Raw genomic sequence first — 17,174 nt, 5'->3', positions numbered from 1 at the left:
AAACGCACCCCCCAGATCAATGGTAGTTAACTTCTTACAATACGAGACCAAATAAATGGTGCTTAGCCATGCATGGGAGATGAAGTTTCACGTGGGAGAGAAGAGGATTTTCGACCATGATTATGCAACTGAAGTAGTCCAGAAAAGAAAAGCGTACGGGGCCATAAAGAAAATACTGAAGGAAGAACAGATCCGCTTCCAGACCCCGCTAGCGAAGATGCGCATTCACTGGGCCAGCGGAACCAGGACCTACGACAGCGCAGAGGACGTGGCGAAAGACATGGAGGAGAGAGGATACGAGGTGGGTCTCACGGGAGAAGGCACCGGGACCACAGAGAGGGAGAAGACACGAGACTGGGCGGAGTGGCAGCAGGTGCGAGGCAGGAAGGGGAGGACGGCAGCGGTAGCTGCCAGGGAGAAGCTGCGGAGCTTTCAAAGAGAGAAATAAGGCACCTCTAAGAAATTCAACGTAACCGATGCAGATTGAGAGAGACTGAAATGACAGAGTTGGACATTTCTAGACGGAGGGGAACCCTACGGAATGGGTTTATTTCTGTTCTAGGGAGGAGCCCTTTCTGAGAGGAAGGACACCCCCTCAACCTACCAACAGGACTTGGGGGAGGCGACTTCCCCCTTGTTGGAAGAAGTTTGTATTTTGTTTTATTGCATATTATAATTTCATGTTATGTTTTATTGCACGTTATGCAATGTTAAATGTTCCTTGTTTACTCAACCTACTGCTGTTCAGGTCGCTTAATAGGGTTATTGATCCAGGACTAGATGGGTACGACTGTTAGACTGGTGTCACTTAATGTGAATGGTTTGAATACCCCCAAGAAGAGGGACAGGGTAATGACGAAACTTAAGAAGGACAGACCCCAAATTATATATCTGCAGGAGACTCACCTTAACAAAGTAGAACATGACAAGCTAAAGAGATACGGTTTTAGAAATCTGTACAGTAGTTCGTTTAAGGGAGGTCCCAGAAGAGGTGTGACGATTATGATATCAAACCAGGTAAAATTTGAATACGAAAAAGAGATAAGAGATATGGAGGGAAGATGTATTACTGTGAAAGGAAAGCTCGACAATGTGAAGGTTACTCTGGTGAATGTGTATGCGCCCCCAGACTGTGATAAACATTTTTTTAGATTACTATTCGATATAATTGCAGCGGAAACGGAAGGGATTCTGATTGGCGGGGGGGATCTGAATGTAGTTTTAAATTATAACATGGACACAATGAGCCTCAAAAAATCTAAAATACAAATATCATAATATGTAAATACATTCTTGGAAGAGATGGGATTGGTTGACATATGGAGGAATCTACACCCGATAGAGAAGGATTTCACACACTATTCGGCGGTGCATAAAGTACATTCTAGAATAGATTATTTGTTTGTGGATTCAGGAAATGTTCACAGGGTTAAAGACTGTCACATAGGGGGTGCAGATGTGTCCGATCATAACTCGCTGTACCTTGACATAGGCATCAGCAACCGGAAAAGAATAACTAATTGGAGATTGAATGTGGGTCTACTGAATAATGAACAAAGGAAGGACAAATTCAAATTAGATATTCAAAACTATGCTACGGAAAACGACAATGAGATGGCGGAGCCAACGATGGTTTGGGATGCCTTGAAGGCAGTTATGAGAGGCAGATTAATCTCGGAATCGACCTATGCAAAAAAAATGAAATTACAATCATATACGAAAAATTTAGAAAAACTGAGAGAATTGGAAAGAGAATACCAGAATTCGACTGACTCGGACACACAAAAGAAAATTAAACTTGTACAATTAGAGATAGATACACATCTTACAGAGGAGATAGAGCGTAAGATTCTTTTCTATAAGCAAAGCTATTATGAGATAGGCTCGAGAGCCACTAAATTATTGGCAAGACGGACCCGTAAGCAACTCGCGACTAGTCAAATCCATAAAATTAGGGAGCCCCTAACGAACCAATTGATAACAGAGCCAGAGAAGATAGAAAGAACATTCCAGAGATATTATGAGGAGTTATATACACAGCCAGAGTCCGCACAAAGAGAGGAGATTAAGACTTTTTTAAACACACTAGACCTACCAAAGATAGGACAGGCACAGAATGATACACTAATGAGGGATATTTCAATAGAGGAGGTAGTGGAGGCAATAAACAGATAAAAAAATGGGAAATCACCAGGTAGTGATGGATACCCGGCGGAATTGTATAAGACATTCAAAGAAGAACTGTCTCCACTGTTAGTCAAATCATTTAATTGGACATTACAAAAAGGCAAATTACCACCAACATGGACAGAAGCAATAATAACGGTCATTCCCAAACCGGGGAAAGATAGGGAATTATGCGGAAATAATCGACCAATATCGTTACTAAATTTGGACTACAAATTATTCACTGTCTCCCGGAGAAATTAACACTCTGTGTTTTTAGTATAGAAAGACGTGAATTATATTCGTTCACAAGTCATACAGACTGGTTTTGTTATTTTCACTTTACATTTACACTTAAAGTTTAGTGCAGTGTAATTGTTTGCTGTGATAATTAAATGCCAGTGTTATAATAAATGACAATTTCAAACCATACAAACTGTCATGTTGTACTGTATTTAATAGAGGTTTACTTTACTGTAAAGTAAGTGTAAATGTGGCAGGGTGAAAAGTCTTGGCTCACAGTGATCTTCTGCGAGATCTGAGAAGGAGTGAGCCTGGTGTCGCTGACTGCTGGCAAAGTCAACAGCAGGTGGGTTACCTAGCTGGCAGACAGGTCCAGTGGTGAGCTGTGTAGCCACAGAGCCGAGCAGGTGCGTAACCAGGAGGGAATAGGCGAAACTCGTGGTCAAAGACAGAAGGCTGAGGTAATATCCAGGGCAGAGACGAGGCAGGCAGGTCAGCAACAGTTGATCAGTCCGGGGAAAGAAACGCTGGAGGTCAGGCATAACACAAGACTTAAATGCAGCCAGGGCTGTCACAGGTGTGGAGAGTTGGCCTGATGAGGAGGCGTGGCCAACAGGTAGAGTGGAGCAGAGACAGAGGAGTGGAAAAATACCAGCAGACAGGAGATGAGCAGACTGAGACAGAACCCCCCCCTCAAGGGACGGCTCTCGACGTCCCAAGACGAATGGACCAAACCGGGTGGGAGGCAGGGGCCTGGAGGAGGGTTAATACTCGTCCGAGCGTCCAGCGTCCATCTCCACGTCCATCGTCCCGGGGAGAGTGACGTCGTCCTCCTCAGAGTAGGGGGGACCTGCCCTGTCCTCGGCGTCGTCGCTGTCGTTCGGGGACTCCGACGGAGGATGTGGTCTGGGAGGTGGCCTGGTTCTGGACGTCTGGGTGAGGTTGCGTTGATGGAAGTCCCTGATGAGGGTGTGGTCCAGGATATCCCTCCCATCACTCTAGGGAGTTTGAGCCTCACTGCCACCAGGTTGACGATCTCCTGGATCTCGAACGGGCCGATGAAGCGAGGAGATAGTTTCTTGGATTCCACACAGAGGGGAAGCTCACGGGTGGAGAGCAAAACTTTCTGACCCGGCTGGTAGTCCGGGGCCTTGGAGCGGTGGCGATTGGAGGCCGCTGTGTAGAGGTCAGCGGCCCGCAGTAGAGCCGCCCTGGCTCGGGTCCAAGTCCTGCGACAACGGCGGATGAAGTCCTGGACAGAGGGGCAGGATGCTTCTTTCTCCAGTGCAGGAAGGAGCGGTGGCTGGAACCCATAGGTGCACTCAAAGGGGAGAGACCGGTGGCGGAGCTGGTCAAGGTGTTGTGGGCGTATTCTACCCATAGAAGCTGTTCGGACCAAGAAATAGGGTCTTGAAACGTCATGCGGCAGTGCTGTTTCCATCTCCTGATTCTTGCGTTCGGTCTGGCCGGACTGGGGGTGGTACCCCGAGGACAGGCTGACGGTGGCTTCCAGGAGCGAGCAGAACTCCCTCCAGAATACTGAGGCAAATTGGGGACCCCGATCAGATACCACTGGGATACCATGGAGACGGATGACGTGGAGGAGGAGGAGTGAATGTGCCATCTTGCTGAACCGATCTACCACCGTCAGGATAGTAGTGTTGCCGCTGGATGGTGGTAGACCGGTGACAAAGTCCAAAGAAATGTGCGACCAGGGACGATGAGGCACAGGCAGAGAATGTAGAAGACCGGCAGGGGCATGGTGAGCCGGCTTGTGCTGGTTGCAGGTGGGACAGGCATATACGAAACCCCGAATGTCCTCATCCAGTGACGTCCAACAGAACCGGCGCGGATGACAGGTAAGTTGAGTGCTGTGGGCCCATTGTAGAACCTCAGATCGGAGGTCAGGCAGGATGAACAGATGGTTGGTAGGGCAAGCACTGGGTCCGGGCTGGTCTTGGGCGGCGGCCCTGACCTTCTCCTCTGTCTCCCAGGTGAGTGTGGCCACCAGCCGGGAAGAAGGCAGGATAGTGTCTGGGTCGGTCCTGTCCCCCTCCTCATCCAAGAACTGACGGGACAGGGCGTTGGGCTTGACGTTGCGGGACCCCGGTTGATAGGAGAGGGAAAAGTTGAAGCGGGTCAGGAAGAGTGCCCATCGAGCCTGGCAGGAGTTCAGTCTCTTAGCGGACTGGAGGTACTCAAGGTTCTTATGGTCAGTCCATACCAGAAACGGCAGTTTAGTCCCCTCGAGCCAGTGTCGCCAATCTTCCAAAGCCAACTTGACGGCGATGAGCTCTCAGTTCCCAATGTCATAATTTCTCCCTGCCGGGAATCTATTAAAACCCGTTGTACCTCTGCCAGGAGAGAAGGTGGAGGATCAAAACAGGCCAGCCGGTGCCACAGGGTAGATGAGACCAGGTTGTTTACTATTAATGCCCGGCCTGTGTACGACCTTTTGGGCAACAGCCACTTCCATTTTGTTAATGTACCTTTGACCTTTTGTAGGACACTGTTCCAATTTTTCCTCATATTGGTCTCATCTCCCAGGAAGACTTGGTCATTATATTGTATTAGGAACAGTTATGACTTCTATTACAACAGGATCGAGACTCAAGTGTCAGGTCCATTGTCCTCCATAGTAGGAGTGTACCTGGATCCCAGTGCAGGTGTTCTGTCCTTCTACAGCGTCTCTGACATTGTGACTCTCCTCCACAGACCACATTCACTCAGCCTCTCTATGCTGGAGTTAGGGTTGTTTGGTCCAGAGCTGAGTTCTCTAAACTCAAATAGACTTGAGTCATTAAAAGTAGTGATTTAGATTCTGTGAGTAATCTTTAACTTCTTTTGTCTCCATGTTTGTTGATCAAAGTTCGTCGTGGTGACGTTTCTGCTCCGCACAGAGATCAGCTGTCAATCATTCCTGACCGGCGGCACTATGACGTCCTCTCATTGGTCGTTGAGTTGATGTTTCAGTTTGTTGAGCTGGACCCATGTTGCATCTCACTGCTCGTTGCTTTAAGCTGCAGAAGCTTGGGTGAAGCTTTCACATTTCTCCTTGCAGAACAAGTGTAGTATGTGTTGTACTAAATCATGTTTCTTTTAACCTGGGTTACATAGGAAAGTTAATATAACTGACAAACATTTATGTGAAATGAAAAAGAACCTGGAGAACAATAAAGACAGAGTGTGTGAAGAGAAGAAAAACAATCTCCGATGTTACCAACCAAAGAGCTCAGGTCTGAGGTGGGCATTCAATTTAACCCTGGTAGTGCTTGTGTGTCTACAATATGAAATGTGTGTGTTTATGCGTGTGTGTGTGTGTGTGGTTTGTGTGTTCCAGTATCCACTGTATCTTCGGTCAAACCAGGGCTTTGGTCATGAGCAGAGCAGTGACAGTGGCGAGGGTCAGGCTGAGCCCGGAGGCCCCGTGCAGATTGGCCCCTCTATTGCAGTAGTGAGTGTTGCAGCAGGTCTTCACCATGGAGAAGACAGTGGCGTTGTCGGGATACTTCGTCTCCGTCGTCTTGTCGCACTCAGCCTCCTTTAGACATCCCTTCATCTTTATATCCATGACGCCGACTGTGGAACGACAACAAACACATAATCACTGTCAGTGTTCTTGTTGTGTCAGTAAAGCAATTCACCGCCGGACCACTAGGCGGAGTAATATTTTTTGTCGAAGACGGCCTTAGAGACGACTTCTTTGTGTGTAGCTTTATAAATGATCATATCTGATACATTTTTTAAGTTTTTGGTAGATCCTCCATTTCATTTTTACGGTGGATCATCTATCACTGTCACTGACAAGTCAAGTCTGATCACACAGCAGAACTAAAGTCTGCTCTAAACTATACTGATAAACTAGAGGGTGGAATGAAGAGACTGCATTAAGTTGCATTTTGGGGAATGTAATCAATGTAATCAATGTAATCAAGTGTTCACAGTGTTTAAGATTAAGATAAAATTATCTCATAATTAAGATTACAAAAAAGGCACATTTCTAAATCACTACGCATTTATTCAATGACAAAGACTTTGGTCTTGGTTTCAGAATCGTTCCAGTTGCAATTGTTTTATAAACCTGTATTTTTAAATAAACTATTTTAACTGCAATGTCTCAGATAACTTTAACATAACTATTTTTTTGAAATTTTAAGATTGCCAACTCCTGTTTAAATCATCACTTTAATTGAATCCAATAGAAAAAGAATAAATTGACATTTCTCACCTGACAACCTCATGTTTACTGTACATTTATGTTGTAATGAAGCCCTAATCTTAAAATCCAGTTTGTGAACAGACAGTGAACTGCTATGAATCAGTAGCTTTTATGTACATTTCTTTACAACCTGTCAGACTGAAGTATGATGAGGATGTAAACCCAACAAGTTAGGTAGTCAGGGTTTATCTATTCTGAGAGTAGACTAACATTTATATTCTCAATAATCATCTCAAAAACACTTAAATTCATTCCTCAGGATAAGAGGCTGATCTGCCATGCCTGATAAATCCAACATACCGGTGTGTGTGTTTATAGCTTCATCTGATGATCATTTGGATTAATCTGAGTTTTTTTATCTGCTCATGAGGACATTTGCCGAAGAACTCTTTAGCCAACTATTTCAACTATTTCCTTTTTTTGCCATTTCTAGTATTTTATTTTGAAAATGCAACTGGTTTGGTTTCTAGAGTTTTCATGGAACTTGTTAAGATGAACGTTGTCTCATGAGAATGTTTAAGCTACTGAGGGTCTTACCTGCTGTCCCATTACCACTGAAGCATCGCTCTCCGGCTGCACAACCGGTTGTAGCGGTTATGCACACGTCCACATCAGCGCCTATTTTGCAGTTGTAGCATTGCAGAGCTTCTGACGTGTGACGTGATATCACAAGCCTGTAAACAAAGTAGGAAGATGCTTGGCCTGATTTCAAAAACCGGGAAAGGATTGAGGGAGATGAGGAGAAAAAACAGAAAAGTTTAATTAGTGTTGAACGTTTTACCACAGGCAATAATCATGGGGCATCTTCAAGACAGGACATAGCTTCTGACATGTTTCGCTTGGAAAGGTGTATGAAGTGGTTGCATCTAAAATGGTTCTAACATCTGGATGTCGCCCCCTAGATTCGGTATTAGCTGATTTTTTTTCATTCAAACACTAACTCAATGAACGTATCTAGTACAGTCCTCCTCATCTTCTGATTGAATTGCCTTCAAGTTCAAATAGGCACCCAATTATCACATTTTAAAGTTTTACCTCACCGATGGTGATGCAGAATCCCAGTACAAGGAGCTGGAGAATAATTTTGTTCATGTTGGAGGATGAGAAGAGTTAGATAAGGCCGTAAGATATAGAAATGCGCTTTTTCTCCTCTACTCTGATTTTTATAAGCTTCTGCCTCCCAACAAACGTCGCTGTAAACCAATCACAGCAGGGGTCACTCTGCACCTGGCCACTTTTTATCCAAATCTCTCCACACGGCAGTAAGGGCAGCTCAGATCGTGGCAGCGGCAGCTGGTAGAGGCACTTCAGGTGTCAACAGAAACTGACACTGACATGTAAAGGCAGGTGCCAGACAATATTTAAAGCCAGCAGCCTTTGATGCCACTGTTGACCTGTACAATAAAGGACATTGTGTGATGTCATGATATCTCTTGTTTTGGGGTCCCACCTCCCCCCTATAAAACGTCTTGCCCTGCAGGGACAAGTCAGACTTTCACTATTGGCTTGTGACGTCTCCGGGTATACCATGGTGCCCGTCTGACCTGTGAAACTTCTGTGTAATAAATTGAATAATCAATAAGCGCTCTAATGGTTGAGCTTCAGAGAACTGGTTGATTTCTTAGTAATCTGAGAAGCTGTCAAAAACACAAAGATGATGAGTTGACAGTAATTTAAAACTAAACTGTGTGTGTGAGACAGCCGAGGGACAGGAGAGGACAGGAGAAGACAGGAGACGTCTCTGAATGGAAGACGATGTGGTGATTTAGAGGTTTAGTTTCAGCAGAGATTTGAAAATGAGTCCAGCTTTCCAGGTTCAGGTTCACAAGCAGTCGCCGGAGGCACGGAGCCGCCCACCTTTAATTCCAGTGTGTGAACTTGTCCTTGTGGCGTCCTGGATGGGCTGCTTCTCAGAGTCTTCCTCATTACGTCTTCATCCTTGTCCCAGAAACATGCACAGTATGTCAGAGTGCTGTTTATTCGAAGGCGTGGCTCGTTTCCTGAAGTTCCATCAGTCCCCCCCCCCCCCTCCAAACTGACACCGTTGAAGTGGAGCTCTTTCGCCCCCTAGTGGTAGCACAGCCTGTGACAACTTCTACAGCTGATTCTCGCTGCTCTCATTTGCTGCGAGTCATGTAAATGTGTGTTGATAACAGAGCAGCCACACAAGTTTAAATCACTTCCAATACACCTCAATATTGTTTTACTCAAATAAATACCAGCACTGTAAAGTATGTTCAGTCAACAGAGTTGTTTTTATTTTGTCCTGAAAAAACTGGCTGTGCAACTCTGCTTTCTGCACAATGTGTTGCTGCTGAACTGGGAATACTGGTCAAACTCAGGTTTCAGTACACGTGTGTTGAGGATCATCACAAAGTCACATGATGACCTCTCCACACAGTGAGAACTGGAGCCTGTCAGGAACTGACTCTGTCAAACATTTCTGATCCTGAAGTCACAAAGAACTGAGACGGGCTTGAACAGGAAGTGACATCATCATGTTGAGACAAGTGTCTGCACAAAATAACACAAACTGTTCAACACAACAGGCCCAACATGTCCACTGTCTTCAGGACATCATCTCTCAGACACTTTCTGTCCCTTGTCTCTGCTGGGAACCTCCCATCATCAGTTATTTCCCAGCATGCAGCTGTTCCCAGAGGCTGCTACAGTATCCCCCTGGTGGTTGTTCTGAGGTGGTGGTCGAGAACGTACAACAAGAATCTTCATCTACGTTTGTATAAAACGTCCTAGGGTCAGTTTTCTATTAAATATGGTAAAATGTTCATTAAACAGTTTCCTCAGAGACTTAAAGATGCTCTGCTCTTCATCGACTCTTCTTCATACTGTAAATGTCTCATTCACTTTTCTTCTGCTTGTTTCCATGATGTCAAACTGGTGATTTTGTTCTTTTACCTGCACCAAGGACGAGATGTTTCCACCTGTTTGTTTGAAGAGGAAAGAAACGCTGAGTCATGATTCCAGTGAAGTCGGTGGAAGGATGTTTATTGAGCATTAAAGCAGAGACAAGTAGAAACAGAACTTTTCTCTCTGAGATGTTTTTCTTCTCGTTACATCTGGTTTGTCACAGAGGAAATGATCCATGTGTTTGACTCATAGACTGAATATAAAGGCTTTGACTGGGATGTGCTGCTGTTATACTGCAGCGCCACCTGTGGGTCAAAAGTAGAAAAGCCACCACCGCTCTGCACCCGATGCAGAAATGAAAACTTCCCATTTTTAAGTCCAGAGTTTTGATCTTTTGTGTCAAAGACAAAACTCTGATTTTAAACTCAAAGTGATTTCAATGTGTTTAACTTTGTGTTGAACTAAATCAATTTGTGACGTGAATCCAGGAACTTTAAGATCATAAACAAACATCTACACAGAATGTGGTTCTACACACATGGAGACAGACTGAGGGACAAAGGTGGACAATAATAAAGACAAACTTAAACACACTGTATGTGACTCTTTATAGAGGGTTTATATGTTCTGCTTGTGTTGTGTCATTTCAATAAACACATTCTTCATGTGAATAAACACAATCGGGGCAGGAAGGTTGCTGGTTTGAATCCGGTTCAGATGGGTCTTCCTGTGTGGAGTCTGCATGTTCTCCACGTGTTTTCTCCAGGTGCTCCGGCTTCATCTCACAAACACATGCAGATTAGGGGTTGTGTAGATTGGAGACTACACACAAGCTGCTGCTGCTTCAGCCTCTGGATCCTCAGGACACAGCTCAGCCTCCGTCCACACACACTGTCCTCTTCACACTCAGCTCCACTCAGACTCAGACTCCCACCTGTTGAGAGAAGAAGACATCAGTGTCACAGAGACTCACTTCATCAGCTGTGAGTCAGTGATGCAGCACATCCAGTAGAAAGAGCAGCAGGGACTTCAGTCCTGTTCAGAGGTGGAGCAGCTTCCTCTCTGCTTCATGTTCACGTGTTGGAATGAACACGCTAAGAGCTCAGTGTGTGTCCTCTGCATGTCAAAGTGCAGAGTGGACACCTGAGAGGTGGATTTACTGCTGTTACAGGTGAAGACATGTTTCACTGTGTGTTGATGAACATCTGCTTCTGACAAACTGGGACCAGATGAGACAGATGGACCTCAGCAGAGGTTCTGCTCTGTATGAAGAGCTCCTGGTTACCATGGTGATGAGGAGAGGCTTCAGTCCCACTGATCTCAGAGCTGTGACAAAGATCCACCTGATCAGTTCTTCACTGATGAAGTGAGAGGACAAACTGTCTCAGATCAGATGAAGACGACACCGTCTCTGTCCCTCGTGTGAGGCTGTCAGCTGTGGTCCAGCTTGTGTGAGTTACAGCGCCCCCTGGTGGCATCTGGTCAAAATATATTACGTGACCACGACATAATAACGTGTTTGAACGAGATAAATAACTTGAAAGAAGACACACACTGTCTCACTGACTCTAAGGACACACACTGTCTCACTGACACTGAGGACACACTGTCTCACTGTCTCTGAGGACACACACTGTCTCACTTTCTCTGAGGACACACACTGTCTCTGAGGACACACACTGTCTCACTGACTCTGAAGGCACACACTGTCTCACTGTCTCTGAAGAAACACACTGTCTCACTGACTCTGAGGACACACACTGTCGCACTGACTTTGAGGACACACACTGACTCTGAGGACACACAATATCTCGCTGTCTCTGAGGACACACACTGACTCTGAGGACACACACTGTCTCTGAGGACACACACTGTCTCACTGACTCTGAGGACACACACTGTCTCACTGACTGAAGACACACACTGTCTCACTGACTCTGAGGACACACACTGTCTCTGGGGACACACACTGTCGCACTGACTCTGAAGACACACACTGTCTCACTGACTTTGAGGACACACACTGACTCCGAGGACACACACTGTCGCACTGTCTCTGAGGACACACACTGACTCTGAGGACACACACTGTCTCTGAGGACACACACTGTCTCACTGACTCTGAGGACACACGCTGTCTCACTGACTCTGAAGACACACACTGTCTCACTGACTCTGAGGACACACACTGTCTCTGGGGACACACACTGTCTCACTGACTCTGAGGACACACACTGTCGCACTGACTCTGAAGACACACACTGTCTCACTGACTTTGAGGACATACACTGTCTCTGAGAACACACTGTCTCACAAACTCTTAAGACACGCACTGTCTCACTGACTCTGAGGACACACACTGTCTCACTGACACTGAGGACACACACTGTCTCACTGTCTCTGAGGACACACACTGTCTCACTGTCTCTGAGGACACACACTGTCTCACTTTCTCTGAGGACACACACTGTCTCTGAGGACACACACTGTCTCACTGACTCTGAAGACACACACTGACTCTGAGGACACACACTGTCTCTGGGGACACACACACTGTCTCACTGACTCTGAAGACACACACTGTCTCACTGACTCTGAGGACACACACTGTCGCTCTGACTCTGAAGACACACACTGTCTCACTGACTTTGAGGACATACACTGTCTCTGAGAACACACTGTCTCACTGACTCTGAGGACACACACTGTCTCACAAACTCTTAAGACACGCACTGTCTCACTGACTCTGAGGACACACACTGTCTCACAAACTCTTAAGACACGCACTGTCTCACTGACTCTGAGGACACACACTGTCTCACTGACACTGAGGACACACACTGTCTCACTGTCTCTGAGGACACACACTGACTCACTGTCTCTGAGGATACACACTGTCTCACTGTCTCTGAGGACACACACATGGACCTGTCTCCAGGAAGCTGACCGAGGTCATCTGGTGTTTTGGGGACAGGATGAGTCTGGAGACATTGAGATGTTCTGGGTGAGTTAGAGATCAACTGAACCAACCAGACGTTGATTTAAACTTCCCTTATCCGTCCCTTTAAGGAGAGTGTGCACCACACCACAGTGTAGAGTCACTGTGGTCAGTGGGCGGAGCTTCTATACTGGTTGAACTCCAACTTAACCTGGAGCAGGTTAGATATTCATCAGAAGTTACCATGGTGATGTACCTCGTTAAGAAGTGGACGAGCTTCGTAGGACTGAAAAAACTAAACCTGAAGTTAACCTGATAACCACAAATCCTGCTTGGTAGCACAGACCCTGGATCTGTGATACTGACTGTGTTTAGTAAAATACTGATGAAAGCAGCGTGGACTGACTCCACCCATCTACTGACCTCAGAGTCTCCAGTCGACAGGTTGGACTCTGCTGTAGATCAAGCAGCTCCTTCACTGCTGAGTCCTGCAGGTCGTTGTCACTCAGATCCAGTTGTCTCAGATGAGAGGGGTTTGACCTCAGAGCTGAAGCCAGAGAAGAACAGCTGATCTCTGACAGTCTGCAGAGAATCAATCTGGATAAAGAATAAAAGTTAACTGTAAATTAAACTGAGTTCATGTGTGAAAATAACAGACACATATTCATGTGAGCATAGACTCATAACATGGAAAATAAATATGAAATCAGACATGTTGGACTAAAAACGAGTCCTGATTCAGTACAAATAGATTATTTGGACCTGGTCTCTGTCCTGCAGATCAGTTTAGGAAATCCAGAACTTAACTCAGGGTTTTAACAAGAAGCTGAATATTTAAAATGTCACAGATTAATAAATTAATGAATACAAGTTATGTATGAAGAGGAATTATGTTAAATTAGAAATGAATTAGATAAATTGTGTATAAATGCTGTTTATAGATATGAGATCTACAAAAGTCAATCAGTGAACTGACCTCAGAGTCTCTAGTCGACAGGTTGGACTCTGTAGAAAACTACACAGCTCCTTCACTCCTGAGTCCTCCAGGTCGTTGTTGAAGCTCAGATCCAGTTCTCTCAGATGAGAGGGGTTTGACCTCAGAGCTGAAGCCAGAGAAGAACAGCTGATCTCTGACAGACTGCATTCCTTCAACCTGGATAAAGAAATATGAATATTAGAATGTGTCCTCCTGTTGTTGTGGATCGTCATCATGTCAACACAGACTCTCAACATGCTGCTGACCTCAGTCCAGTCTGTGACCTGAAGATAAATATCAGATCAGACATGTTGGAACATTGTTTCATTCATCAGCTTCTTCTCTGTGTGTTGGTTACTGAGCAGGTTTGTGTAATTAAACACTGTTTAAAGTAGGGACTGCTCCTGATGTCCCTTCCTGTTTGTTTCTATACTTATCAACTGTCCAACGTGTTTCAATAAGAATGTGTCTTATTTTGAAAAGCTGAGGAGGACGAGTGCTCGGCCTCAGTCCACATGTTATTTACTGACACTTTCTCAGTGATCAGGAGCAGGTGAGTGCAGGTGAATGGAGTTGATGAGGTGGACCTGACTGACAGGCTGGGTGAGGGACAGATGACTGAGGGACAGTGAGCAGAGCAGAACTGAGACAAGTCAAATAAATAATGACACAATAAGAAAGAAAGTCTGAAAAGTGAAGAAGGATTTAAGGACCTCAGAGTCTCCAGTCGACAGTTTGGACTCTCCAGTCCAGAACACAGCAGCTTCACTCCTGAATCCTGCAGGTTGTTTCCTCTCAGATCCAGTTCTCTCAGATGTGAGGGGTCTGACTTCAGAGCTGAGGCCACGACTTCACACTGAGTCTCTGAGAGTCCACAACCACGGAGTCTGTAATAAAAGAAAATATCAATTCTGGGAGAAATAAATCAGAAAACACAACATTCATACAAAATGTGATCATGTGACCCTCACCCTGGTAAATCCCCTCTTTGTTAAAAACTCCTCAAGAGAATCCTTTCAGATTTGGTTCAAGCGTTCATTCAGATCAACAGAGGAACTTATTAGATTCAGGTGGTCAGAGGTCAAAGGTCAAGGTCACAGAACATGTTCATGGCCTCTTGAACATGATATCTCAAGTCTGTCTTTAGGGGATTTCTTCACATTTGACAAGAAAGAAGAATAAACTATGTTTCCTTCTTCTTCAGTTTCAAGGAACCGTCAGTAATTCTCATCCAAAACACAATATTTGATCATATATTCAGTATATATGATCAGTATAGTAACAGTACAGTATATACAATAATGTATTTGAGTGTATTTGAAGAACGACTCATCTAAACTGATTGAACATGTTATTGATCATGTCTGGACTCACACAAACTTCCTGCAGTTCCTCACAGCTGGGATCAGTCTCCATCGACCCTGGTATGATGTGTTGAACTTCATCAGGTCCAACTCATCCAGAACCTGCTCTGACATCTGCAGCATGTAGGCCAGAGCTGAGCAGTGGATCTCAGAGAGTTTCTCCTCCGATCTGTTCTCTGACGTCAGGAACTGTTTCATCTGCTGATGAACTGAGTGGTCGTTCATCTCAGTCAGACAGTGGAAGATGTTGATGCTTCTGTCAGGAGACGTATCACTCTTCATCTTCTTCAGGTTGTTGATGACTCTCTGGATGATCTCTGGATTATTCTCTGTCCGACCCAGCAGGCCTCCTAAGACTCTCTGGTTGGACTCCAGACTGAGGCCGTGAAGGAAGCGAACAAACAGGTCCAGATGACCATTTGTACTGGTGAGGGATTTCTTCATGGTTTTCGTCAGGAGGTCATCCAGGGAGAAGGTACTGTCTGTGTCCTCATATGTTCCCAAGAAGTTGTTGAGTTCTTCTGTGTTCCTCTCGGTGTAACAGTGGAACATGTAGACTGCAGCCAGAAACTCCTGAACGCTCAGATGAACAAAGCAGTAGACTGATTTCTGGAAGATCACACACTCTCTTCTGAAGATCTCAGTACAAACTCCTGAGTACACCGAGGCCTCTGTGACATTAAGACCACACCGCTCCAGGTCTTCTTGGTAGAACATGATGTTTCCTTCCTCCAGATGTTTAAGTGCCAGCCTCCCCAGCTTCAGGAGAACGTCCCTGTCAGCCTCTGTGAGCTGCTGTGGACTCGTCTCATGTCCCTCACTGTACTTGTTGTTCTTCCTCTTTGTCTGAACCAGCAGGAAGTGTGAGTACAGGTCAGTCAGGGTCTTGGGCAGCTCTCCTCTCTGGTCTGTGGTCAACATGTGCTCCAGAACTGTAGCACTGATCCAGCAGAAGACTGGGATTTGACACATGATGTGGAGGCTCCTGGACGTCTTGATGTGTGAGATGATTCTGCTGCACAGCTCTTCATCACTGAATCTCCTCCCGAAATACTCCTCCTTCTGGGCGTCAGTGAAGCCTCGTATTTCTGTGACCCTGTCAACACATGAAGGAGGGATCTGATTGGCCGCCACATGTCTGGAGGTTATCCAGACGAGAGCCGAGGGAAGCAGATTCCCCCGGATGAGGTTTGTCAGCAGCACGTTGACTGATGACCTCTGTGTGACCTCAGACACAAGCTCCCTGTGGTTGAAGTCCAGAGAAGGTCTGCTTTCATCCAGGCCGTCAAAGATGAACAAAGGTTTACAGACAGCGAGCGTCTCTGCCGTGAGCTTCTGTAACGCTGGATGGAAAACACGGAGCAGCGTGAGGAGACTGTGCTGCTGGTCCTTCACCAGGTTCAGCTCCCTGAACGAAAGCACAGTCAGCAGACCCACATCCTGGTTCTTTAAACCCTCGGCCCAGTCCAGAGTGAACTTCTGCACCGAGAAGGTTTTTCCAACGCCAGCGACGCCGTTGGTCAGGACGACTCTGATGCTGCTCTGCTGGTCAGTGGAGGCTTTAAAGATGTCGTGGCACCTGATGGGAGTGTCCTGGAGGATCTTCTTCTTGGAAGCCGTCTCAAGCTGCCTCACCTCATGTTGAGTATTAACCTCTTCACTCTGTCCCTCTGTGATGTAGAGCTCAGTGTAGATCCTGTTGAGGAGGGTTCTACTTCCTGTTGCATCACTTCCTTCAGTCACATGTTCACATCTCCTCCTCAGACTGAGCTTATGTTCATCTGAAACCTCCTGCAGACCACGATCTGCTGAAAGACAAGAAACAATGTCAGAGACAGAGAATCTGAGAATCTGCTGATTGTTTTCATCAGATACAGAAAAACTACAGAAAATAAAAGCCTTTTAACTTTGTGCTTTTCTAACGATGTTAAATGTTGATGCTGTATGAAGGAACAAAATAAAACCACATGTGCTGTTGTCAGAAGTGAAGACATCAGCAGACACATGTACAGTGTTGCTCTGACCAGCTGTCTGACCTCCAGCTCCTGTTCTGGATCTTTTTCCACACTGGGGACAGGAGGAATCTCCTGAAGAACCAGACTGGTCCCAGTATGAGGTGATGCACTGTCTGCAGAACCAGTGTCCACAGCTGGTTGAGACTGGATCCTTCAGGACGTCCTGACACGAAGCACAGCAGGACGACTGCTCCTCCTCAGAAACATGACTCCTCTTCCTTTTCCTGTGAAGACATTTCCTGATAACTCACATGTCACAGTCACAGGTTGTCATTACTTTTGTCAAGAGGTTTTGTTTTGTGTTGGTTGGTTATAGTAGAATTATAGTGGACTGCAAAGTGGTTTCATATGGAGCGTGTTGGTTCTTGGTGGAGGTCTGAGCTCT

At 45.7% G+C, this 17,174-nt stretch overlaps 1 protein-coding gene across 1 annotated transcript in view; it reads right to left on the bottom strand.

The window, feature by feature from the left end:
• LOC133016488 (NACHT, LRR and PYD domains-containing protein 12-like) overlaps nucleotides 1-16,616 on the bottom strand; it is a gene marked incomplete at its 3' end in the record, with an annotated part of 25,276 nt that extends 8,660 nt beyond the window's left edge. The window contains exons 1-4 of the mRNA XM_061083511.1: nucleotides 14,785-16,616; nucleotides 14,124-14,297; nucleotides 13,411-13,587; nucleotides 12,858-13,031 (exon numbers count right to left, since the gene is read on the bottom strand). Of these exons, the coding sequence (XP_060939494.1) occupies nucleotides 12,858-13,031; nucleotides 13,411-13,587; nucleotides 14,124-14,297; nucleotides 14,785-15,746 (1,487 nt within the window). The remainder of the gene's footprint in view (nucleotides 1-12,857; nucleotides 13,032-13,410; nucleotides 13,588-14,123; nucleotides 14,298-14,784) is intronic.
• Nucleotides 16,617-17,174: the final 558 nt, after the last annotated feature.

The sequence above is a fragment of the Limanda limanda genome, chromosome 2, assembly GCF_963576545.1.
Source record: "Limanda limanda chromosome 2, fLimLim1.1, whole genome shotgun sequence".
NCBI lineage: Eukaryota > Metazoa > Chordata > Actinopteri > Pleuronectiformes > Pleuronectidae > Limanda > Limanda limanda.
This window is presented reverse-complemented; position numbering and strand designations above follow the sequence as displayed.